The 23,686-nt window shown below is 64.1% G+C and overlaps 1 protein-coding gene and 1 long non-coding RNA gene across 12 annotated transcripts; one reads left to right on the top strand and one right to left on the bottom strand.

Annotated features, from left to right (window-relative positions):
• Positions 1–345: 345 nt before the first annotated feature.
• Positions 346–22,780, top strand: SLC38A8 (solute carrier family 38 member 8). 11 transcript variants are annotated; one of them, XM_008252501.5, is made up of 11 exons: positions 348–625; positions 944–1,134; positions 2,295–2,493; positions 6,464–6,605; positions 8,317–8,418; positions 12,138–12,195; positions 17,091–17,205; positions 18,430–18,577; positions 18,782–18,990; positions 20,859–20,910; positions 22,570–22,780. In XM_008252501.5, the coding sequence occupies exons 2-11, from the start codon at positions 946–948 to the stop codon at positions 22,661–22,663; spliced, it is 1,308 nt and encodes a 435-aa protein (XP_008250723.3). In that variant the 5' UTR covers positions 348–625; positions 944–945; the 3' UTR covers positions 22,664–22,780. The 11 variants fall into 11 exon arrangements, with proteins under 11 accessions (XP_089175146.1, XP_008250723.3, XP_089175143.1 ...); XM_089319020.1 differs by lacking the exon at positions 944–1,134 and having other exon boundaries at positions 346–625; XM_089319017.1 differs by lacking the exon at positions 8,317–8,418.
• On the bottom strand, positions 19,466–22,562 carry LOC149121038 (uncharacterized). The gene is made up of 2 exons (XR_016224640.1): positions 21,220–22,562; positions 19,466–20,039 (listed from the first exon to the last, which is right to left on the bottom strand). It is a non-coding gene; the product is annotated as an uncharacterized LOC149121038 (long non-coding RNA).
• Positions 22,781–23,686: the final 906 nt, after the last annotated feature.

Here is a 23,686-nt window from a genome sequence, read left to right as displayed (position 1 = left end):
GCTGCAGCAGCTCTCCCGGGAGCTTGGCGGAAATCTGCTCGAGGTGGACGGAGTCAGAATTCACTCAACAAGGCCTCCAGGTGGGTGTGAGCGCGCACTTAGTCAGAGGAGAGCCAGGTGGGGTGGGAAGGGAGCGGAGACGACCTGTGCTGCCGCAGGTGGGACCGAGGGCTCGGCCAGTGAGCGACAGCCCTGAGCCCCGTGCGGGCCACCCCCAGACGGTGTCAGGGCCTCCCAGGGCACTGCGGTGTGGGCAGGTGCAGGTGCCTGCCCCCCCCTCCATGGCCCCAGCTGAGCGCCCTCTAACCCTCCAGGGCAGCTGGAAGGCCCCGCCCTGGGGAGGGGCCTGCACGGGGTCCGGGTCGGGTGGGGAGTCTTAAGACTCCATGACCAGGTCAGAAATCTCAGAAGCTGCCGGCTGTTGGGACTGGCGGCCCTGTCCCTTTGTCTCCTCCCGCGTAGGCGTGGGGTCCTGACCCCAGCACGTGCCCTCTGGGGCCCAATGCCTGGAGGACTCACTAACTCACCTGGCAGAACCCGTCTGCCTCGGCCGAGCCGCCTGGAGTGAGCCCGCCTAGTGCCTGCCTTGAGGGTGGGCTCCCTGGCTGTGTGTCTGCGTTTGGTGGTAAGGAGGGGTCGGGCCCTGAGGGTGCAGGTGTTGGGGGGGAAGCGCAGAAGTGGGTGGGGAAGAGGAAGGTCTGGAAGAGAAGAGTGGGCAGGAGGAAGGCCTCAGGGTGACTCGCAGGCGGGGCTGAGGTTCTGGGGGCGGCGCAGAAGTCCTGGGGGCGTGAAGGTATCCTGCCCTGGGGAGAGGCAGTGGGGGCCGAGGAGAGGGGCCTGCTCCGTGCCCTGGCGCTCTCTGCCAGGTCCCCAGAAGGCGCCTTGAACTTGGAGGACAGGGAAGGAAGACTGGGTGACAGGGCTCTCCCTCTGCCGCCTCCAGCCATGAAGTCCCAGAGCCCGGAGAGCGGGCACCCTGCAGAAAAGCCCCTCCTGGCCGCCGCCGCCCCCAGTTTGTCGCCGCTGGGCGCTGCCTTTATTCTCCTCAAGTCTGCGCTGGGTGCCGGCCTGCTCAACTTCCCCTGGGCCTTCCACAGGGCGGGGGGCGTGCTCCCCGCCCTCCTGGTGGAGCTGGTAAGTCCCGGCAAGCCTGTTGGGGTCTCCGGGTGGGGCTCCAAGCCTTGCCTCCGCTGCGCTGCCTGGCTCTTGAGCTCTGGCTCCGGCGTTGGCTTTGCCGCCCTGCTTGCTGTCTGGGTGGAAGAGAATCCCCCCGTGGCCCTGGGCCGACGGCACACTTTGCCACCATGGCTGCCGCGGGCTGACCCACGGCGGGCGGGCAGAAGCAGTGGCGTTGCTGTGCCTGCTCTGTGTGCCTGGCCTTGTGGCCCGGAGGAGCCGTCTCCCAGCAGCCTGCCTCCCCAGCCCGTCTTTGTTGCCTGCTGGTCTCAGCTCAACAACAGAAGGCACATGGAGCCCGGGGCTGGTGTGCACTGCCCAAGCTCCCTCCCAGAGCTGGGCCAGGCCTGCAGGGCCTCAGGGTGGCCAGCTCCTGCCTGCTGGGTGTCCTGCTGTCCCCTGGCAGGGAGCCCGGAGCCCAGGCATCCATGGGAAGCAGAGCCCCAAACGTCCCAGCCGCATTTGACTTTCCCAGCGCTCTTCCCCAGGTGGATGGGGGTGGGGTGCGTCTGTGTTACTGGGGTGAAAGGCAGAGAGACGTAGAGATCTTCCATCCACTGCTGCTTCACTCTCCACATGGCTGCAACAGCCAGGGCCAGCCAGGCGGAAGCCAGGAGCTGGGAACTCCATCGGGGTCTCCCGCATGAGTGACAGGGGCCCAAGTATTTGGGTCACCATCCACTGCCCTTGCAGGCAGGTTAGCGGGGACCTGGATCTGAAGCGGAGCAGCCGGGACTTGAACCAGTGCGCTGATGGGGCATGCCGGCGTCGCAGGCGGTGGCTTAGCCCGCTGCACCGCCACGCTGGCCCTGAGCTGCCCTTTCTGTGGTGAGCTTTTTTTTTTTTAAGATTTATTTATTTGAATGACAGAGAGGCAGAGACAGAGACAGATCTTGCATCTACTGGTTCACTCCCCAAATGGCCTAACCACTCTGTTCCCTGCCACGCTAACACACCAGGCGGCGTGGGGGTCTGCTGCCTCCTGCGTCCCGCTGAGGCACAAAGCTGTCCGAATCCCAGGCTGATGGACGTGGAGCCCCAGAGGCCGGCAGGACCCACCCGCTGTGCGGCTCTGATGTCAGCACGGGGTGACAGCGCCTCGGGGATCTGTTCCGCAGGTGTCCTTGGTCTTCCTAATCAGCGGCTTGGTCATCCTGGGCTATGCGGCCGCCTGCAGCGGCCAGGGCACCTACCAGGGCGTGGTGCGAGGGCTGTGCGGCCCCGCGGTCGGGAAGCTGTGCGAGGCCTGTTTCATCGCCAACCTGCTCATGATCTCCGTGGCCTTCCTCCGGGTGACCGGCGACCAGCTGGAGAAGTGTGAGTGCCTGTAGCCGGGGCCCCGAGGGCGAGTGGGAAGTGGAGTGCGGGTGGAGCCCTAGGGGGCAGCCTGAGCTCCCGGCGGGGTGGGGGAGGACAGGAGTGACGCGAGGGCGTGGGAAAGGGCCCGCGACTGCGGCTGGCGTCTTGTGGAGAACCTGCTGCCCAGATGGGGAGGAGCAGCAGCTCCCGGGAGAGACCCAGTCACAGCTCTCCTGCTGGGACGGCGGGGCTGCCCTAGCTGCCCGTGGCCCGTGTGCACACGTTCCCCACGCATGGCAAGTGTCGGCTGCGCTGTCTCTGATGCCTGGCGTGCAGGTTCTCGGTCAATGGCCGGTTTCCGAGATGCCTTCTTGGTCTCTGCTTGAATGGCCCGGTGGTCGGAGCGCAGGCTCTGTGTGACTTCGTCTCCGGCAGTCTGAGACCTGGGCCCTGGCTGAGGAGGGAGCTGCGCTAGCGGCCCACGTGCTCTGGGAGGTGGGGACCCCCGCGACTCCCCGTCCAGGGTGCTGGGAGCGCCCCGAGGTCAGGCTGGCCGGCAGCTCGGCTCGCGTCTGCCGTAGCAGCCTCGCTGGTTTCTGTTGTCGTCCGAGTTCCCCGCCCGTTTCTAAGGGGGCTGTCGAAACCCCCAGCTGCGCTGCGCACTCGCCTGTCCTGCCTGCATTTCTGTCGCTTGCTCTCGGGTTTTTGAAGCTCCCTGGAGAGGCGCCTCCTCTCCTTACGGAACGTCCCTCCCTCCCAGCTTGCTCAGGGGTGGAGTCCGCACGCAGCTCTCCTGTCACTCGGGGCTGAGCTGTGGCTCCAGATCTCAAAATGCGTCTCACGTGTCGATCACAGATGGCCAGGCCTTGCCTTGTTTCCTTTTAATGATCTTCAGGATCTTGCATTTTTAGTGGGAATTTAATTGGAATGTGATTATCCATTGGATTGATTTAAGTCTGATTTTACTTTTTAAACAATTTATTTAAAAGGCAGAGGAAGGATTTTCTGCCTGCTGGTGCAATCCCCAAATGGCTACAATAGCCAGGAGTGAGCCAGGCCAAAGCCGGGCGCCAGGACTCCCTCCCAGCCGCCCATGTGGTTGGCAGGGACCCTCGTCCTGGGACCATCTCCACTGCCTTCCAGGTGACCGAGCAGGGAGCCGGAGCAGAGCAGCCGGGACTTGAGCAGGTGCGCACCTGGGATGCTCACATTGTAAGTGGCGGCTTCACCTCATGGCCCACAGCGTCAGCCCCAGTTCTGCTATGTGTGGGTTCTGTCTCTTGACCTAAGAGTGAAAAGGGGACTGGCGCTATGGCATAGTGGGGGAAGCCACCACCTGAAGTGCCTGCATCCCATATGGGCGCCGGTTTAAAACCCGGCTGCTCCACTTCCCATCCAGCTCTCTGCTGTGGCCTGGGAAAGCAGTGGAAGATGGCCAAGTCCTTGGGCCCTGCACCCATGTGGGAGACCCGGAAGAAGCTCCTGACTCCTGGCTTCAGATAGGCACAGCTCCGGCCATTACGGCCAACTGGGGAGTGAACCAGTGGATGGAAGACCTCTCTCTGACTGTGCCTCTCCTCTCTCTCTGTAACTCTGACTTTCAAATTAAAAAAAAAAAAAAAAAAGTGCTAAGGCCTTTGGCTGCTGCTATTGAAGTCAAGGCTACTGTGCGTCGTGGTGGCTGAACTGCCTGGGGGCCGTGGACACAGAACGCCCTGCATGCCAGGGACAGTGGAGTTCAGTTTGAGCCCCAGCCAGCTGGTGGTGCTGCTGTGTTGAAGGACTCTGGGCTCGTGGGTCCAGCGTGCTGCCCGGCTAGAGTACCGCTGGGGGCCCGAGCCCCTCCCACTCCGGGTGGACAGGGCATTGCTCGTGTCTTCCTGCTGGGCTACTGGGGCACGTGCCACTCTGCGGGCAAGCTCGGGCTTCTGGGAGGGGTGCTGAAGAGAGAATGGGGTGCTTGGGAGTCCTCATCGCAGTGCTGGGTGCCAGTGAGCTCGTGTCGTCAGTGCTGCAGACCCCAGGGGATTTCCTGGAAGCTACGGGTTTAGCAAGGGGCTGGCATTCCTGACGTAGGAGCTGGGGTTTCCAGGCTCAGATGGCCCAGACAGAGAAGGACTTGAGGCCCATCCCTTGCCATGTGGGGTTCTGAAGCCCGCCTGAGTTCTCTCCAGCACGGGACACCTGCTGCACTCTCCCCCACGGTGCCTCTGTGTGACTGCTGAGCTGTGGACTCCACAAGGCAGTTCAGCGAACCCACTACCCTTAGAGGGTGTGGAGTTAATTGTAGAGCTGGCTCTGCAGGGTTTTTGATGAGAACAAAGGGGTTTATTTTAACGATCATTCATTTATTTGAGAGGCAGAGTTATAGAGGCAGAGAGGTTGATGTTCCCTCTGCTGGTTCACTCCCCAGATGGCCACAATGGCCAGAGCTGGGCCGATCTGAAGCCAGGAGCTAGGAGCTTCTAGGTCTCCCACGTGGGTGCAGGGGCCCAAGCACCAGGCACATTAGCAGAGAGCTCGATAGAAACTGGAGCAGCTGGGACTACACTGGCATCCATAGGGGACGCCGGCACTGCAGGCCGTGGCTTCACCTACCGGGCCACCGCGCCAGCCCAAAGGGGCTGTTTTACAGCAACACAAACCACTCCCGGCCACCAGTTGCCACTGCTGCCTCCACGGCTGCTGCCCCTCCGGGCTCAGTAGGGGCCGCTTCACCTGTGTTGCCAGTCGCCCCTGTCTCAGGCTGCCTGTGACCTCCCCATCATGTGTCCTGCCTGAGCACCAACTCCGGATTGTCCACATTTGTGGCAGAGTGAAAACCACCCCAGACGTTTTGGTGCAGCTTCCACTGAGAGGTTGGTAGGGTCTGTGTGCCCTGCCCTGGACTCAGTGGGCCAGGGACAGTTCTGTTCCAGAGTGTGGTGGACAGGACACTGGCTCTGGGCCTGGCCTTTCAAAGGAGGGGCAGGGGCCAGTGCTGTGGTGTAGCAGGTAAAGCCGCCGCCTGCAGTGCCGGCATTCCATATGGGTGCCGGTTCAAGGCCTGGCTGTTTGACTCCCGATCCAGCTCTGCTGTAGCCTGGGAGAGCAGTAGAAGATGGCCCAAGTCCTTGGGGCCCTGCACCCACGTGGGAGACCTGGAAGAAGCTCCTGGCTCCTGGCTTCGGATCGGCACAGCTCTGGCCGTTGCGGTCAACTGGGGAGTGATTGGAAGGAAGACCTCCCTCCCTCCCTCTCTCCCTCTCTATCATGCTTGCTCTCTCACTCTCTCTCTCTCTCTCTGCCTCTCCTCTCTTTGTAACTCTGACTTAAAAAGATGTATTTATTTATTAATTTTTAAAAAATAAATAAAAGGGGGGCAGCAGGAGCCCCGGCTGGCTGAGAGGCCAGGTGGAGAGACCTTGAGCCTGCAGGGTGGGGCCAGGCGTGGGGTGGAGGCCTCGAGCCCCGCCGAGCAGCCCCGGGACCCGCCGAGCAGTCCCCGGGACCCTGGCTCATCCTTCCTTGGAGCAGGGTTGGCTGGCTCAGCCCTGCCCTGACTCTCCCGAAAGTTTGTGACGTCCAGTTGGTTAGTCTTCCTGAGATAATTCACTGGGCAGCAGCGGTGGACAGCTGCACACAGACCCAGAGCAGCTCAGCTGCCCCCTGCTGTGGCCAAGATCCCCTGCGGGCCCCTGCAACCTTTGATTACCTGCATGACACAGCAAGGGGCTTCGGCCTGGTGATGTGTCTGTGTGCCTGGGGCTGGGTCCCGGCGCCCAGCGCAGTGCCTGCTCCCAGAAGCTCCACAGCTCGAGTCTTCCTGCGGGGGGGTTGGTGGTTGGCCCCGTCTCTCGCTCCCATCCCATCCCTGGGCTCCTGGGGCTGACTGAGCACCCATGGGGACCTCCCCTAGGGCCGAGAGCCAGGCGGGAGGCCCCGCCCCGCTTCCTGGACCCGCAGGGCCAAGGCCGTGCGGCTCAGCTCCTTGCCCTGTCTCTGCCAGTGTGCGACTCCCTTCTGCCCGGCGCCCTGCTGGCCACACAGCCCTGGTACGCCGACCAGCGCTTCACGCTGCCCTTGCTCTCGGCGCTGGTCATCCTGCCGCTGTCGGCCCCGCGGGAGATTGCCTTCCAGAAGTACACCAGGTAAGACCGCCACGGCCCTGCCCTAGCCTTGTCGAACTCTGTGACGTGGGGTTGACCTTGCCACTGGGAGAAGGGGGGAACGACACGTGGCACAAATGGTGCGGACGCCAGACAAAGTGGTCGCCCGTCAGCGTCCACGCGGATGCCAGCATCTGCAGGTGCTCGGGTCCCCTGAGGAGAGGACGTCATATTCACGTAGAACCCGTCACGTCCCCTCGTGTGCGTCAGGTCACGCCTAGGTGACTGAGAATCCCTAATGCCTGTGAGAACATGAAGTTCACGTAGTCATATGTGGAACTAACGTTACATGTGACCCCCATGGCAGGAAAGCTAACCACTCGGCCCTCGTGGGGAGTGATGAGAGAAGTCTGCGCGTGCCCAGTACAGAGGCCGCTGTGCAGGCCACACAGCAGGGCCTGTCAGCAGCACTGGGACACTCCCAGGCCACACCCACACCGGTGGGATCCCGGGATAAGGAGCCCACAGAGCTGGAGGCAGGCCCTAAAGATAAGCAGAATAAGAAATCCTGAAACAGAGGACTTGATGCACATACTGACACACACACGGACACAGTGACACACAAGTACGTCCATACAGATGTGCACAGGGATGGCAAGACGCACAGATGCACACATAGTGATACACAGGTGCACACATAGTGATACACAGGTGCACAGGGACACACACAGACACACAGTGACGCACAGGTGCACACATAGTGATACACAGGTGCACAGGGACACACACAGACACACAGTGACGCACAGGTGCACACATAGTGATACACAGGTGCACAGGGACACACACAGTGACGCACAGGTGCACACATAGTGATACACAGGGACACACAGTGACACACAGTGATGCACAGGTGCACACATAGTGATACACAGGTGCACAGGGACACACACCGTGACACACAGTGACGCACAGGTGCACACATAGTGATACACAGGTGCACAGGGACACACAGTGACGCACAGGTGCACACATAGTGATACACAGGTACACAGGGACACACACAGGTGCAGAGATGCACGTACAGCTGGGCACACATGCACACGAGGCAGTGAGACGCACACAGACGTGCACACACGTGCACACGAGGCAGTGAGACGCACACAGACACACGTGTACACGAGGTAGTGAGGTGCACACGTAGGCGGACACACAGGTGTGCATTTAGGCTGTGACACAGGAGCACACACAGGCAGTGGTGCACAGAGAGGCGCACAGACGCGCACACAGGCCCTCTGCTGCGTTTCGCGGTCAGAGGCTTCACGTGCGCTTCGGACGGGCAAGGCCTGGCCGCCGTCTCCACGCAGGTTCACGCGCGCCTTGCGCCGCTCCACGTGAGGCAGGACACAGACACAGAAGCGGGAGCCGCCGCCTCGCCTGCCGCCCCCGAGGGGTTCCCTGCCTGGGGCCCCTGCCCTCTCGGACGTGGCTGAGCGGATGCCGTCCTGACTGGTGCCAGCTCCCAGTGGCCGCTGGCCTCTGTGGGTGAGGAGGAAGCTGTTGGCGACGGCGTCCACGGCTGTGCCAGGCACTGCTGGGGGTTCCAGCCGGGCTCCATCCAGAGCGCCCCCACGCCGCCCCACTGTGCAGGCGCAGAGCTCGGCCGGCCTCTGTGGGAAGGCCAGAGCGGGGTGTCGGGCACCCCGCTGGGCCTGGCCCTGGGTTTGAGGGCCTGTGTTGTCCCCTCTGTCAGCATCCTGGGCACGCTGGCCGCCTGCTACCTGGCCCTGGTCATCACGGCGCAGTACTACCTCCGGCCCCAGGGCCTCGTCCGCGAGCCCCCTCCTTCGCTGGGGTGAGTCTGACGGGACAGTTTCCGGGGGAGGGGGGGGGACGCCATGGACCCTGGCTGCTGGGTGCACTGCATCTGACGAGGCGGAGCCCAGGCAAGGCCCCTGTCCTCCTTGGGGACCTGTGCGGTGCTTGCTTGGGGTGACCAGGTCCCGGCACTGAGCGGCACCCCAGGTGCAGATGCCGGAGCCTGGGCAGGGGGAGTGGCGAGGAGGCCGGGGCGGCCCAAGCCGGGGCAGGCGGAGTCACGCTGGGTGCTGGGACCGTGGTGGGCCAGCCTGGGAGACACCGTGGTTCCTGTTGAAGCCCCCAGCGGTTCTGAGGCAGGAACGGGGATGGGGAGGCAGGGAGGAGGCCCCTGGCCGGCTCCGAGGCCTCGGACCAGGTGGTCTCCTGGCCACGAGAAGCGGGCGGAGTGTGGGCGTACCTGAAACCAGACTGCCGGCGGCAGTGTCGGCTCGGGGGCCGTGACGAGCGCTCTCTTGTGTCTTAAGATTTTTTTTTAAAGATGTGTTTATTTGAAAGGCAGAGTTAGAAGTAGGTCTGCCCTCACTGCTTCGCACCCTGGATGGCAGTAACAGCCAGGGCTGGGCCATGCTGAAGCCAGGAGCGTCCTCCTGGTCTCCCACGTGGATCCAGGGGCCCCAGCATGTGGGCCGTCCTCTGCTGCTTTTCCCAGGCCATTAGCAGGGAGCTGGATGGGAAGTGGAGCAGCTGGGTCTTGGGATGCCAGCATCACAGGTGGCAGCTTCACCTACTGTGCCACAGCTCGGGGCCCTGTGTCGTATGATTCTTCATCATCGTTAACTACTGGGCCCTACGAGTTGTGCAGCCAGCGGGTGGGCGTGGTGGCGCCAGGGTGAGTTCTTGGCCCGGGGTGAAGACTGGGGGCGGGGGCAGGGGAGGGAGGTTGGAGACACGTGGAGCCGTCTCACAGGGCTGCCTTGTAGATCTGTCTCCTGTGTGCGCAGCACAGCCGGCGAGATCCAGGCTACAGGGAGAAAGCCAGGTGGTGTTGGCCCGGGGGTGCCGAGACCTGTTCTCCGGGCAGGGGCGCGTGGCCCTGAGTGGGGGGAGGGGATCTGGAGGGAGTGGTGGGTGCGGAGGGCGTGGGTATCTGAGGGACACACCCTGGGAGACAACACACCAGAGGTCTCCCTATCCCTCCTGGAGGGGAGGAGCTCAAACCCAAGACGTGGGCGGCGCCGTGCACTCTCTGGGGCTCCCAGGCAGGCTCCCTCCTGCCGCTCCTGGCTCCCGGTGCTGGGCAGCCGTCTCTGTACCTCGGCGTGTAAGCTTGGCCCTGCAGCCTCGGCCCACGTCCCCTGTGGCCGTCCCCCTGGGCGTCTGTGTTTTTGCCTGGAGGGGCGGTGGCCCCTGGACTGGGGCCCACCCGAGGCCCTGCCTTCCGAATCAGGCTGCACGTGGAGGTTCTGGGGGAACCTGGGGAGCCCCTCACAGCTCAGCCTGGTGTAGAGGATGATAGAAAGCAAGCCCAGAAGTCGGCGAATAAAACCTGGGGGGGATCGGGGCAGTTGGCCCCCGCACGTTCCCCTGGGTTGCATGGGGCTGAGCCCTGGGCACGGGGTTTCTCCCTGCTGCGTACAGTCACGTGACGAGCTGCAGCGCCCAAGGGGCCCAGGAGGAGGTTGCGGTCTCTGGAGTCTGGGGCAGAGGTCGCGCCACGTTCCTGCTGAAGGGGAGAGTGGACACGGGCCAGGCAGGGTCCGCTGTTCATCCGTGTGCTCAACAGTCCAGGGAACGAGAGGTACAGCGCCTGCGGCCCGGGGCTGGGCAGGTGTGGCCAGCCGCCCCTCGCAGTGCCACGCAGGCGCATCGGGCAGGGTGGCTGGGGGCCGGCCCCCGAGTCCCAGTCGGCAGAGCGGCAGCCCCACTGCCTCGGTTTCCTGTGGCTGCTGGGACGAATAAGCGCATGCTTGCGGCTTGGCAGAACAATGTGTCGTGTCACAGCTCCAGGGGCAGGAGCCGGGCGGGGCCTCCCTGGGCTGACGTGCAGGGGCGCGCGGGCCGTGTCGTCTGGGACACAGGAAGGACCCGTTTCCTGCCACCTCCAGTATCAGGAGCTGCCCACATTCCTTGGCTTGCAGCCCCGCCTACGTCTCAAAGGCCATGCGTCCTGTCTGCCTGGCCTGCTTCTCACAGCTCCCTCTGACCACAGCCAGGTCTCCGATTTCCAGGCCAGTGTGGGACCTGGGCTCGCCCGGATGCCTGGGAGAAGCTCCCCGTCTCCCAAATGCCTGAGTACGTTTGCTGAGTCCCTCCTGCCCTGTAAGACCACCCTCTCTGGGGACCGTGATTCTGGACAAGCAGGAGACACAGCAGGAAGAGATGTTAGTGGAGACAGGTGGTGTAGGTTCTTGTCTTCATGCAAGAAAGAGTTTGGGGCTGTCGCTGTGGCGTAGTGAGTAAAGCCGCCGCCTGCAGTACCAGCATCCCGTATGAACACCGGTTCGAGTCCCGACTGCTCCTCTTCTGATCCAGCTCTCTGCTATGGCCTGGGAAAGTAGTGGAAGATGGCCCGAGTCCTTGGGCCCCTGCACCCATGTGGGAGACCCAAAGGAAGCCCCTGGTTCCTGACTTTGGTTGAGCTTAGCTCCAGCCATTGCAGCCATCTGGGGAGTGAACCAGCAGATGGAAGACCTTTCTCTGTGTCTTGACCTCTCTCTCTCTCTCTGTCCTTCAAATAAATAAAGATAAATCTTAAAAAAGAGTTCAAACATGAAACAGAGCAGTGGTCAACAAGGTAGCAGGGTTTATTGGGGGGGGGGCATCCGTCAAAACAGATGGGACAGAATCCAGAGAGGGCACCCAGCCACTCCGATTGGGGAAGCAAGGTTATGTGGTTAAATGGCGAGAATCCAACTGGGAGGCCAGGCGGGTGGCTCAGGAGAGAGTTCAGGCCAGGGCTTACAGGGGAGAGAGGTCCGGTTCTCCCTGCCATTTCTCCTTCATCTCCTCCTCCCCCAGGGCGGCGTTTGCTGGTGTGAGTAGTGAACTTCCTCCCCAGGTTCTCTGCTCGGTGCTGTCAGACTGGGGAGCCCACCTGGCCCCGGGCAGAGGCGCCTCCCCTAGGTGCCTGCCCTAGAGAAAGGATGGAAAGGTTTTATTCCCCGGGTTAGCAGGCCGGGTAACCCATCTGGGGCTGAGGAGAGGTTGTCCTGGGGGCAGGCTGGGAGCCCTGTAAAGTGACCAGGTCTGGGCAGGACTCTGTGGTGTGAAGTCCCGGGCTGCGTCCACGGTGAGCTCCTGCAGATGCGCTGTTGTCCTCGGGCCCCTCTCGCACGTAGGCTGGTTTCTAGCTTCCTACCTAACAGGTGCTCATCAGGGGAAGCGGGGCTCGCCGGGGGTGGGGGTGCTGCTCACAGGCCTGGACCTCAGGAATCTGTGCGTGCGCTTCTGCCCCTTGCTGGACCTCAGGAATCTGTGCGTGCGCTTCTGCCCCTTGGTGGCCTGGTCAGAGGTCAAGCCAGCCCTGTGCCGCTGGGGTCCGTGGGGGAGAGGCTGGCACCCTCCGGGGAGCCGGGAGTGCCTCCTAGCTGTTGCCTTGCGCAGGCTCTGCCCATGTGGTATATTTAGGGCGCGTGGCCTCTGGGAAGCACCTCCACTTTCCCAGCCCCGGTGTTGTCTCTGTCCGGCTCCAAAGCGTGCGGTGGCCGCGTGTCGTGCCCTTCTCTAACCGGCCCCATCCTTGTCTGTCCACAGCCCGTCCTCCTGGACCTCCGTCTTCAGCGTCTTCCCCACCATCTGCTTCGGCTTTCAGGTAACGTCAGCGCTGTGGACGTTCCCAGGGGGCCGCGTTCCCTGGGGAGAGCGTGGACGCATTGGAGGTCTTGCTCTGGGATGAGGGGGTTCTTGGCCTGCAGGTGGCCTTGGGGGGAGGGGAGGTGTCTGGCACGGGGAGGCATGAGTCGCCCGCCATTGAACGTGAGCCTGGCTCGCACCCACAGCAGCCCTGCCGTGCTTGTGGTGTGTGGGGTAGAACTCAGGCTCTGGGGCCTGCGCCCTCTGTGGTCAGTCCCAGGACTGTCCCCGGGCCTGGAGACTGCAGGACAGATGCAGGTGGGTGCTGCTTAGGGGACCGTGGAGAGGAAGGGTCGGCTGGAGGTGGCTGAGTGGGCGGGGTCGGGCAGCATGTCCCTGGAGTAAGGGCCGGGCTGTGTGGGTAGAATCTCACCAGGGGGCGTGCGGGAGGCGTCCAGAGAAGGGGGCGTGCTGTGCTGTCCAGGCAGAGAGGTCAGCAGAGGTGAGGCACGTCGGGAGAGCTGCCAGGGCTCAGCGGCAGGTGCTGAGGGCAGGGGAGGGCGGGGCTCGTGTCCAGGCTCCCGGCTGACCCGGCCATTGTGGGCGTCCTGGCAGGTGGTGGCCCTTAGTGTTGATTTGTGGGGAATTTCGCCCCCGCCTCCCACAAGCCTGCCCCCCTGCACCACCAGCAAGGTCAAGTTCACGCAGGGACTTTGTTGAGGACCCACAGGCCTGCTGAGGACTCTCCCTCCTTTGTCCATCGGCCAGCTCTGATTCTGTTCTTTATCTTGAATTTTCTTGGAAAACTATTTTTTTAAAAAACATACCCTAAGCCCTTTGCGTTCCTTTTCCCTATAAAAGGACGGTGCCTCGCGTCGGCCCAGCCGGCGGCCTCCACTGCTCGCGTCTCTCACTCCCAGTGTTCTGAAGGGTCTGCCGTGCCGGCTGTGCCATCTGCGCCACCCCCATGTGTCTGCGCTTCGTCCCCTAGCCCCGCTCCCCTGCCCAGCACTGAGTCACCCAGACTCACGCTGGGGCTGCCTGCCCTCTCGCCCTGGCCTTGCCGTGCTCAGCCATGTCTCCTGGCAACCGTGGTTTCCAAGGACACGGATGCCATGGGGAGGAGCCGGGAGGGACTGGAATCCATGGGTGTGGGTGGGGGCTCAGGCTGGAGGCTCCCAGGATCTGGGGTGGGGGAGACTGAGTGGAGGAGAAGGTGGCCGGAGATGGGACAATGTGGGGTGGGGGCCCCCACAGGGAGGGGAGGGTAATCCTTGTTGTCAGGAACTGACCAGATTCAAGCCCGCCAGCCCCCACCCCCATCAGCGCTGGGGCGCCCCTGCCCCCAAAGCCTGTGCGAGCAGAAGGGTGCTGGGGTCACTGCGGCCACACCCTGGGGCTCCAGGGTCGATTTGGACCGGCTCTGTGGAGGACGGCACACCACCTGGGCCATCTGCCCTCCTCCGTGGGCACCTGAGTGGCTCTGCTGTCCACAGTCTCGGCCCCTCACAGGGGTCTGTTTCAGAAGCCATCACCCCCAGAAGGGAGCCCATCTCCCTCTTTTTAAAAACGTTTTTATTTGAAAATAAACCCGCAGGGCTGGGTGGGCAGCTGCCCGCGTGCAGGCAGACCCAGCAGGCTGGGCCTTTGTGTATCTTAGGTGGGCTAGGGGGTCGGGGTGGGGGGGGGCAGTAGGCGGAGCTGGGCTTCTCCATACTGGTTCCTCAGGTTTGGCCCACTGGCTCCCAGGCCTGCGGAGGAACGCAGGCTGTGAGCCCGAGCTGGTCTCTGGAGAAAAGGCAGGGGAGCAGGAACCTAAAATGATTGGGACTTACGTCCTTGTTCCATCAAGAGTTAGAGAGGGGGAGAGGGAGAGGGAGAGGGGTCTTCCATCTGCTCATTCACTCCCTAAATGGCCGCAACTGCCAGAGCTGGGCACATCTGGAGCCAGGAGCCTCTTCCGGGTCTCCCACATGGGTGCAGGGGCCCAAGCACTTGGGCCATCCTCCACTGCTTTCCAGGTTATTAGTGGGAGCTGGATTGAAAGTGGAGCAGCCAGGACTTGAGTGGGTACCTATATGGGATGCTGGCTCTGCAGGTGGTGGCTTTATCAGGTGGCCACAGTGCCAGGCCATGCCCCTACCCCCCGTTCCCCTCTATAGTGGCTTCCTGTCCTCGCTTCCGCAGCCTGTCAGGCTGCACTTGTCGTGGTGGACTCCCGGCCACTGTGTGTGGCTTGGACTCAGCCTCCGGTGGCCGAATAGTGTCCCACCATATGGATACACCACATTTTGCCTGCTCACTTGTCCTTTTAAAAACATTGTTATTGGGGGGCCAGTGCTATGGTATAGCGGGTGAAGCCGCAGCCTGCAGTGCCGGCATCCCATATGGGCGCCAGTTCAAGTCCCAGCTGCTCTACTTTCTGCTATGGCCTGGGAAGGCAATGAGGATGGCCCAAATCCGTGGGCCCTTGCACCCGCATGGGAGACCTGGAAGAAGCTCCTGGCTTTGGATTGGCACAACCGAGGAGTGAACCACTGGATGGAAGACTTCTCTCTTCTCCCTCTGCCTCTCCTTCTCTCTTCATGTAACTCTGACTTTCAAGTAAATAAATAAATTTAAAAAAAGCATATTTGTTGGGCCAGCACTGTGTTGTAGTAGGTTAGTAGGTTAAGCATCATCTGCAATGCCAGCATCCCATATGGGCACTGGTTCGAGTCCCAGCTGCTCCACTTCCAATCCAGCTCTCTGCTATGCCCTGGGAAAGCAGTAGAAGATGGCCCAAGTGCTTGGGCCCCTGCACCCGCGTGGAAACTCTTGACTTTGGATCAGCTGAGCTCCAGCCGTTGTGGCCATTTGGGGAGTGAACCAGCAGCTGGAAGACCTCTCTCTCGCTCTCTCTCTTTCTAACTCTCTCTCTCTCTCACTCTACCTCTCGAGTAAATAAATCTTTAAAAAAATTACTGATTTTCATTTTTATCTGAAAGGTAGACGGAGATCTTCCATCTGCCGGTTCACTCCCTACTTGCCTGTAGCAGCTGGGGCTGGGCCAGGCCGGGGCCGGGAGTGGGGGCCTCAGTCTGCATCTCCCACGGAGGTGGCAGAGGTCCAAGGACTGGAGGGCCGGCACCGCTGTCTGCTAGGGAGACAGGGAGCGGAGCGTGGCTGGGACTCGGATGGAGGTGCTGTGATGGGCAATGTGGGCGTCCTAACCGCTGTCCCTTGATGGACATCTGGGCTGCTTGTGGTTTTGGCGGCTACCTGGACGTGTCTTCTTTCTCTGTCCCACCTCCGTACTGAACACCTGGTAGCTTACGTGCCACCAGCCGCTCGCTCTCCTGTGCCCTGTCTGCCCCTGGAGACCCAGCATGGGAGCCACGGGGCGGCTGCCTGCAGCCCGCCTGTGCCGCCGTCTCCTGCCCGCAGCAGTTCGGCTGTACCTCTGCACGTGGAGCTCTCGCTCTAGGGCCAAACCTGAGGAACCAGTATGGAGAAGCCCAGCTCCGCCTACTGCCCCCCCACCCGACCCCCTAGCCCACCTAAGATACACAAAGACCCAGCCTGCTGGGTCTGCGTGCACGCGGGCAGCTGCCCACCCAGCCCTGCAGGTTTATTTTCTGTGCGTTAATTCGTTCTGGCTCCAAGTTCATACCCTGTCTCCTGTGTTCTGTGGCCCTGTTTTCTTACAACTCTGACTTTCAAGTTGTCTGTTCAAGAGCAGGAGGGGCGAGGCAGGGAGGAGCCGTGCAGGGCTCCCGGGGCGCCCTGCGAGCATGCAGGAGCAGGAGGTCAGGCACAGCCTAGTGGAGCCCGCAGCGGAGGTCCCCGGGACCGCGAAGGCCTCTCTGCCTGGCGGGGCTCGCCGGCAGCCCCGGGACTGCAGGAGAGCAGGGGACCAGGGCTGAAAGCCCAGGGGCACGGCCGCCCTGAGCCTCGGCCCCTGGGGAAGCAGCATCCCGCTCTCCTGGGCTGGAACCCGGAGGGGCTGTCGGGATGCCTCACCCACCCGCAGAACGTGGGTTGTGTGGCCACCACTGCGTTCAGCGGCGTCCCCGACTGTCGCCCGTCGGACTCTGCAAGCCTTTGAAGGAGGGCGAGCTGTGGAGCCGAGGGGAGGCCAGTGGGTGACCCCGGGGGCGTCTGTCCCAGGTGCGACGGAGCCCAGAGCAAGGCCGATGAGATCCCTGCCTCCCCCAGCCGACAGGCCCTGGAACAGTGCTCATGGGGGCTTGCCCCCAAAGGCCGAGCCTGGCCCACTGGACCAGGAGGGAAGCCCGGCCAGGAGTGGGGTGGGGGACGCAGGCAGAGGCCCCAGGGCAACGGAGAGGGGCCGGGCATCGGGGCTCAGTGAGTGGCGGCAAGGAGGCATCGGTGTGTTTGGTGAGCAGATGAATGTGACGGTGGGAACTGTCCAAGGTTCTGGTCCCACATAGAACCTGAGGGATGCTAAGCGCGTGCTCTCCCATGGCCATCGCCAGCCCCTGACCCAGGTAGCAGCCCCCGCCCTGCCTGGACATCCTTCCACCCTCTGTGGGGTGACTGTCCCCCGCCCTGGGCCGTGCGGCCGTGTCTGAGGTGGGGTGGGGCACCTGCTGGCACCTGCCCAGGGTCTGAGGCACTGAGCCCCAGGCACTCCACCACAGACGGCAGGTCTGGTCCCTGGAGCCTCATGTGACGCAAGGGCTCTCGGGCCTGTGAGGGTCTGCCCGTGGGGTGCTGTCTTCGGTCTGCGCATCCTGCGTTCCCGCCTTCTGCTGCTGTCCCCAGCCCCCGCCCCCACCCCCCACCCCCGCCCCCGCCCCCGCCCCCGCCCCGTCCCTCTGAGCTGCGCCTTCCATCCAGTGTCACGAGGCTGCCGTCCCCAGCCCCCCAACCCCCCGCCCCGCCCCTCTGAGCTGCGCCTTCCGTCTACAGTGTCACGAGGCTGCCGTCTCTGTGTACTGCAGCATGCGGGGGCAGAGCCTCGCCCGCTGGGCCCTGGTCTCCGTGCTGTCCTTGCTGGGCTGCTGCCTCATCTACTCACTGACAGGTGAGGCCCCGCCTGGGGCGCCCAGGGCCGGGGCCGGGGAGATCGTGGCAGGGGTCCTAGGAAGCCCACTGCATGCTGGGGCCTGTGCTGGCCACTGTGCTGAGCGGTCCGCCTGCTTTTCCGCAAGGTCTCGGTGCCCGTCCGTTTCCCAGGTGGGGAGACTGAGGCTTCGGGGGCTTCCGCAGCTCGTCCGGGGTCTCACAACCAGAGGTGCAAAGCTGAAACCCAAGTTCTGGCCTGGCTCTTACCTGCACACCCTCCCCAGTGCAGGAGGAATGGTAGCGACAATGGTCACCGCAGCCGGGTAGCAGTGTGCCAAGCCGTCTCCTGAGCGTGGCACGCTGTGCAGGGGCACAGGGTCTTCAAGGGTGATGGAAGAGTGACTCAGAGGGGCTGTGACATGCCCAGGACCACACTGCACGTCCTCGGCACGCCTCGGGACTGACTGCTGTCCAGCCTCTGGGCTGCAGTGGATTGTGGGGCCCCAGGAACTCCTGAGACTACTCAGAAAGCCTGCGGCAGAGGAAGTCCCGGCGGTCTGTACGGCCCCCGGTGAGAGGGCGGTGACCTGGGGACCGGGTGCCCCCTGCAGATGGCCGGCGGTCTGTATGGCCCCCGGTGAGAGGGCGGTGACCTGGGGACCGGGTGCCCCCTGCAGATGGCCGGCGGTCTGTACGGCCCCCGGTGAGAGGGCGGTGACCTGGGGACCGGGTACCCCCTGCAGATGGCCGTGGTGCTGAGGGCGGCAGGGTCACAGAGGAGCTGGAAGGCCACGGCTTCGGGCCAGAGGTGGACATCTCGGGACAGCAACACGGGATGGCGCTCTGGTCCTGGTGCCGTGGCCTTGCAGTGGTTCTGGGTAGTGCTGGCCGCCTGGGTCTTGGTTTGTTGCTTCTGGGGGGTGTGTGGGGGGGTGGGGGGTGCTGCCGGCCTCTGTCAGCCAGCCCTGTGTGGGTGGGGCCCTGGCCCGGGCTCTGAGCTGTTGGGGGGGGGATGAGTGGCAGGTGTCTGGGGGTGGTCGACGTGGTGAGGCAGGGTAACAGTCTTCAGACTGGACAGCCCTGGGAGAGAGCGGAACAGGAGCCCTTCTAGAACCTTCTGACAGCTCCTAGGGAAAACGTGGGGTGGCAGAGCCGCTGGCGCTGCTGTGTGTCCAGCCGGGGAGCAGGGAGGGCATACGTGGCTCATCAGCCTCCCACAACCCCACCCTCTGCTCCCTGCCAGGTGTCTACGGCTTCCTGACATTCGGGTCGCAAGTTTCTGCCGACGTCTTGATGTCCTACCCGGGCACCGACGCGGCCGTCGTGGTGGCCCGGGTGCTCTTTGCAGTCTCCGTCGTCACCGTCTACCCCATCGTGCTCTTCCTGGGCAGGTGGGGCCTGGCCCGGGGGTGGGGCTGCCGCGTGGGCTCTGTTACGTGGAGGCACAGGGAGCGTGGGGGGGTGCCTGGGGCGGCCCGCGCTCTGCCTTCACATACCGCTGCTGGCTGCCTGCTCCCAGGGTGATGGAGCCCCTCGGGCTTGGGCGGGGCGGCTGGGGGGATGCCCACGCGTGTCGCCCATGGTGCTGCCTGCAGGTCGGTGATGCAGGACTTCTGGACAAGGAGCTGGCGGGGGAACTGGGGGCCCCGGGCGCTGGCCGACCCCTCCGGGCCGTGGGTGCGCGTGCCGCTGACGGTTCTGTGGGTCACTGTGACGCTCGCCATGGCGCTGGCGCTGCCCGACCTCAGCAAGGTCATCGGCATCATCGGCGGTCTCAGTTCCTTCTTCATCTTCATCTTCCCCGGTGAGCGCTGCCGCCCGGCTCCCCACTGTGTCCTTGCCGCCCTGTCTCTGCGGGGATCCCTGTGTTGGAGGTCAGGGTACGGGAAGGTGGCCTGGGTGCTGAGCCCCATACGGGACTGGGGTTTTACTCCCTTTCCCTTCCATTGCCCTGACCTGGTGGCCACATCGCTGTTGCCCCCTCCAAAGGCTGAGAAGAGAGGCCTGGACACTGCCCCCCACCCACGCACACACAGGTGCCACGGATAGCGTGTGCGGCAGAGCCGAGGTCAGAGCACCCACGGGTGAGAAGATCGGGGTCCAGGGACCCCTCCCCCCACCAGGCAGCATAGTCGGGGTGCGGCAGAGCCGAGGTCAGAGCACCCATGGGTGAGAAGATCGGGTGCGGCAGAGCCGAGGTCAGAGCACCCACAGGTGAGAAGATCGAGGTCTAGGGCACAGTCGGGGTGCGGCAGAGCCGAGTCATCCCCACAGCCACACTGCTGAAGGGTGGTTTTATTGCAAATAAAAGTGGAGAGGGGGGATGAGATGTACGTGATTCGAGATGCAGAAGCCCCAGTGGGAAGCTCCCGCCCGGGCCCTGGGATGGGCGTCTTCTCCCGGGACCACCCTGCCTGAGCGGGAAGCTGCACTTCAACAGCCAGTTACCCGGGAGGCCAGAGGGGAGCTTCGGGAGCCCCGGGGGGCACTGGAGGGGCAGGCTGGAGCAGGGTCTGTGGGCCGGGGTTCAGGGCTCCCTGCACTGTGGGTGCTCACCGCGTGGCACCTGTTCCATCAGCACTCGCCCTGCAAGTGCCACCGCAGGACGTGGACCAGACGGGGAAGGAGGAGGGCCCTTAGCTGAGTGTCCCGGGTGCCCCGGCCCAGCCCCCGTACTGGAGGCGTGAGCAGGCCTTTCAAGTTCCCCCGTGGGTCGTGGGGAAAGGGGAGAGGAAGGGCCTCAGAGACGGGTGCTCACGGAGACGGACGCACGTGGAGCCCGGCAGGCGAGCGCAGAACCCAGGGTTGTGTGTGACGGGGTCACTCGCGGGCCTGACCACGCCAGCCCCATCCCTGGAAAATGGGACTAGATTGAGCTCAAGGGCAAGGAGTGGGGGCGGGGCGGCCCCCAGGGTCTGGCAAGAGCCTCCAGAGCGGGGGTGGGGGGGTGGGGGTGTGTGCAAACCACACCTCCCTCGTGAGACTCTGGTCTGTGCTGCTGGGTTCAAGTTCAGTTCCACGTCCTGGGGCCGCCTTCTGGCTCCAGCAGCTGCCTGTGCTGGCAACAGCCCTGGGCTGGGCGGGGCTTTCCACAGTGTGAAAGGGAACCAGGGGGGGTGACCCTGGTCCTCCCGGGGCACATCGGTTTGTGTAAGGGCCCCCATGCGCCCGAGGCACAGGAAATCCCACCGCACGTTTCTCAGAGTGTGGTAGGTGGCGCTGCATTTAAGAAGGAAAAGGAAGCGGAGGCCACTGTGGTTGGTGGACATGGCCGTGGCAGTCCCCTGCTGGCTGTGCTTGGTGGACATGGCCGTGGCAGGCCCCTGCTGGCTGTGCTTGGTGGACATGGCCGTGGCAGGCCCCTGATGGCTGTGCTTGGTGGACACGGCCGCTGGCCTCCACGCACTCACCTGCTTGCTGACCCGGGAGGCCATGTCGTCCCCAGACTTCCAGCCACGTTGTGAGGGACCCCAGCCTGAGTCCAGCCCTGCCCACTCACTGCCCTGCTGTGCCACCTCGCCGGGAGGGGACCCAACGGGGGTCAGGGGAGCCGGCTTCGGGCAGAAGCCTCATTGGCCTGCTGGGACCCTGAGGACCGCCGAGTGGTGACGGAGCCCTTGGGGGCCCCAGGTGTGTGCCCAACAGCTGGGTGACCCTGTGTCTGCTTTGCAGGTCTGTGTCTCATCTGCGCCATGGATGTCGAGCCCGTTGGACCCAGAGCCAAGTGAGTGTCCTCTCTGGGCTGTGCCCGGGGGTGTGGGCAGTGGGCGGGCTCTACAGGCCCTCTCTGGGTGGAGCCTGGAGTGGACCTGGGTCTCCCAGCCTCTGGAGCCCCCCGCAGTGCAACCTCCTGCTCCCTTGCTGTCTGGCTCAGTGCAAGAGTGGGAGGTGGGCTGGCCCTGGGCCGTGGAGGCCAGGTGCCGGCCCAACCCTGGGGCACCACGTGTGTCAGTGGGAGCAGTCCTGTGCCCCCTCTGGGCCAGGCCCTCACCCCCATCTTCCACCATGCACAGGAGGCCCCACAGGTCCCCACCTGCTCGCTTTGCTGCTGCAAGACCAGGGAGTCAGGACTGGGCACAAGTTTGTCGGAGTGCTCTGCTGGGCGCCGGCGCCTCGGTGGGACCAAGACCTTGTTCTGTGCCCCGTGCACGGCTCAGCCGCCTTAGGAAGGAGAACACGTGCAGGCCCGGGGCCGAGCTCAGCGTGTCTTCAGGAAGCTGAGGGTCCGTGTGGCTCTTGTCCCCTCTCCACAGAGGGAAACTGAGGCTGAGGCCAGTGGAGAAGCGGTGTGCGTTTCCTGGGGCTGCCGTGCCGAAGGCTCACGGACAAGCGCCAGGAATGGTGCTCTCACGGCCTGGGGGGCAGGAGTCAGGCCCCGTGCGTCCAGCTCCCATGGCCCGTTTCTCCTCTGGGCCTCCCCCAAGGCAGACCCCTGCCCGTGGTTCCCCTGAATCCACGATGACCTCATCACAAGAGGGCCCACGGACTGCCCTCCGCAGAGGCTGTTGACAAAGTCTCACTCACGGGTTCCAAGGGGACGGGAGCTCGGAGGCCGCTGTTGAGCCTGTGGTCCGGGTGCGGGTCCAGCCGTGGGCCTGTGCCTCTGTTGTCGCTCTTCGTCCGGCCTCTGCTGAGCCCAAGCTTGGTTTTCTAAGGAGCCAGTGGCTTGGCGGCCTCCCAGATTGAGAAGTTTGCTGGCCGTCGCTGACCTGCCCTGGGCCGAGAATGGGCCCCCGAGGGCCGGCTGGTCCCCGCGGCGTGTTCCCCGCGGCTGTCTGCGAGGTCTCGCTGCTTTCATCCTGGCCCGTGAGCCCAGCTCGCTGGAGCCTCGATGGATGAGCCTCAGGGCCGCTCCGGGTCCACCGGACCTGTCCGAGCTGCTACCAGGCACACGGTGCCCCATGAACGTGGCTGTGAGATGCTTCCTCGTGGCCTCTGTGGACGGGGCGGGGCTGTGTCTGCAGCTCTGGTCTTTGCCTTAGGAGGCTTGGGGGGGGGACCCTGGCAACCGCCAGCCCTGCGTCCGCCGCCTCTGTCCCGGTGCCCTGGCCGTGGGCACCCTGTGTGATGGAAGTGCCTGCCCCCGCACTGGAGCAGATGCTTAGGAGTGCGGAGGACGGGGGCGGGGAGCTGCTGTCTCCCCTCCCCCGGTTCTCTGCCTTTCGTAAAACGCCAGCGAGGAACAGGGTGAGGGAAGGTGTGGTGTGTGTTAAGATGCCGGGTGCTGGGCTTGGTCTCATCTCGGCAGCCTCCCTGCAGGCGGAGCCGGGCCCGTGTCCCCCGGGAGGCGCTCCTGGGCTCCTGCCACGTGTTGCCTTATGTGCTTGTCTTGTGGGGGCGCGCGCCCTGGCAGCGTGAGCTCACTGGGGTCTCTGATTGACAGGTGCTGCCTGGAGGCCTGGGGCGTGGTCTCCGTGCTGATTGGCACCTTCATCTTCGGGCAGAGCACGCTGGCTGCCATCCTGGAGCTGTCCTGAGAGCGTGGGGAGGCCCCCGCCCCCAACCCCAACTCCCCCACCCTCGCCTGGGGCTGTGACCGTGACCGACCGCGACAGCCATGTGTTCTGTGTCCGCCATAAAGGTACTGGAGCGATGCAGGCCTTCGGGAGCTGTCCTGAGTGTGGGGAGGGCCCCCGCCGCGCCCCAGGCCGGGGGCCGTGACCGCCGTGTGCTCTGTATCTGCCATGAAGGTGCTGGAGCGATGCAGGCCTTCCGCTCCCCCGCTTCTCTGCTCTGCTCACCCAGCCTCTAGGCCGACTTGGAGGGAACGCGTTAGGTACTTGTGTGCGCTGTGACCAGTGACCTCCACCTGGGTCGTGGCCCACGGTTCTGCAGGCCACGAGTGCTGACAAAGGTGCCAGTGGGGCCACGCTCCCTCCCCAGGCTCCAGGGGAGGAGCCCCCCTCGCACCCTGCCCGCTGCTGGTGGCTGCCGGTGTCCCAGCACCCTGGTTGGAGATGTCTCACTGCAGTCTCCGCTTTGGGCCTTGCGTGACCACGGCCCCTGTGTTTGGTCCAGTGGTCGTTCAGCGAGGACCTGGCCTCGCATAGTAGGATCCTGGCTGCTTGCTTAGGCTGTGCTAAAATCCCCTGGCCGCCTGAGGCCACGGTCACAGGACCCAGGCGTGGGACGGGGGTTCCTCCACTGGGGGACACGGGGCCCTCACGGTGGGGCTGGGGCTGAGGCCTGGGGAAGCCCACTTTGCGCAGCCGAGATCTGAGATGTGGGGTGCTTGTCCCTGAGGTGAGAAGTGGCATCCCCCGAGGTGGCAGTGCCCAAACCCTGCCCGTGACCGGGAGCGGTCTAGAGAGAGGCGTGCCCCCAGCTAGCCTCGCCGGGCTCTGGGCCCACGCCCCATGGGACTGGGGGGCCCTGAGGAATGCCTCCGTGGCCTCCCCTGATAGGGCCTGGGAGCCACGTGGGCCGCCGACCCTGTGGGGCCGAGACAGTCACTCCTGGGGCCCTGCGGAAGGCACGGAAGGGGGCAGGGAGACGAGAGG

This window comes from Oryctolagus cuniculus, chromosome 18 (assembly GCF_051225735.1).
Source record: "Oryctolagus cuniculus isolate XC-2025 breed Fujian yellow rabbit chromosome 18, ASM5122573v1, whole genome shotgun sequence".
Taxonomy (NCBI): domain Eukaryota; kingdom Metazoa; phylum Chordata; class Mammalia; order Lagomorpha; family Leporidae; genus Oryctolagus; species Oryctolagus cuniculus.
The sequence above is the reverse complement of the archived record's forward strand: the minus strand, read 5'-3'. Positions and strand labels throughout refer to the sequence as shown.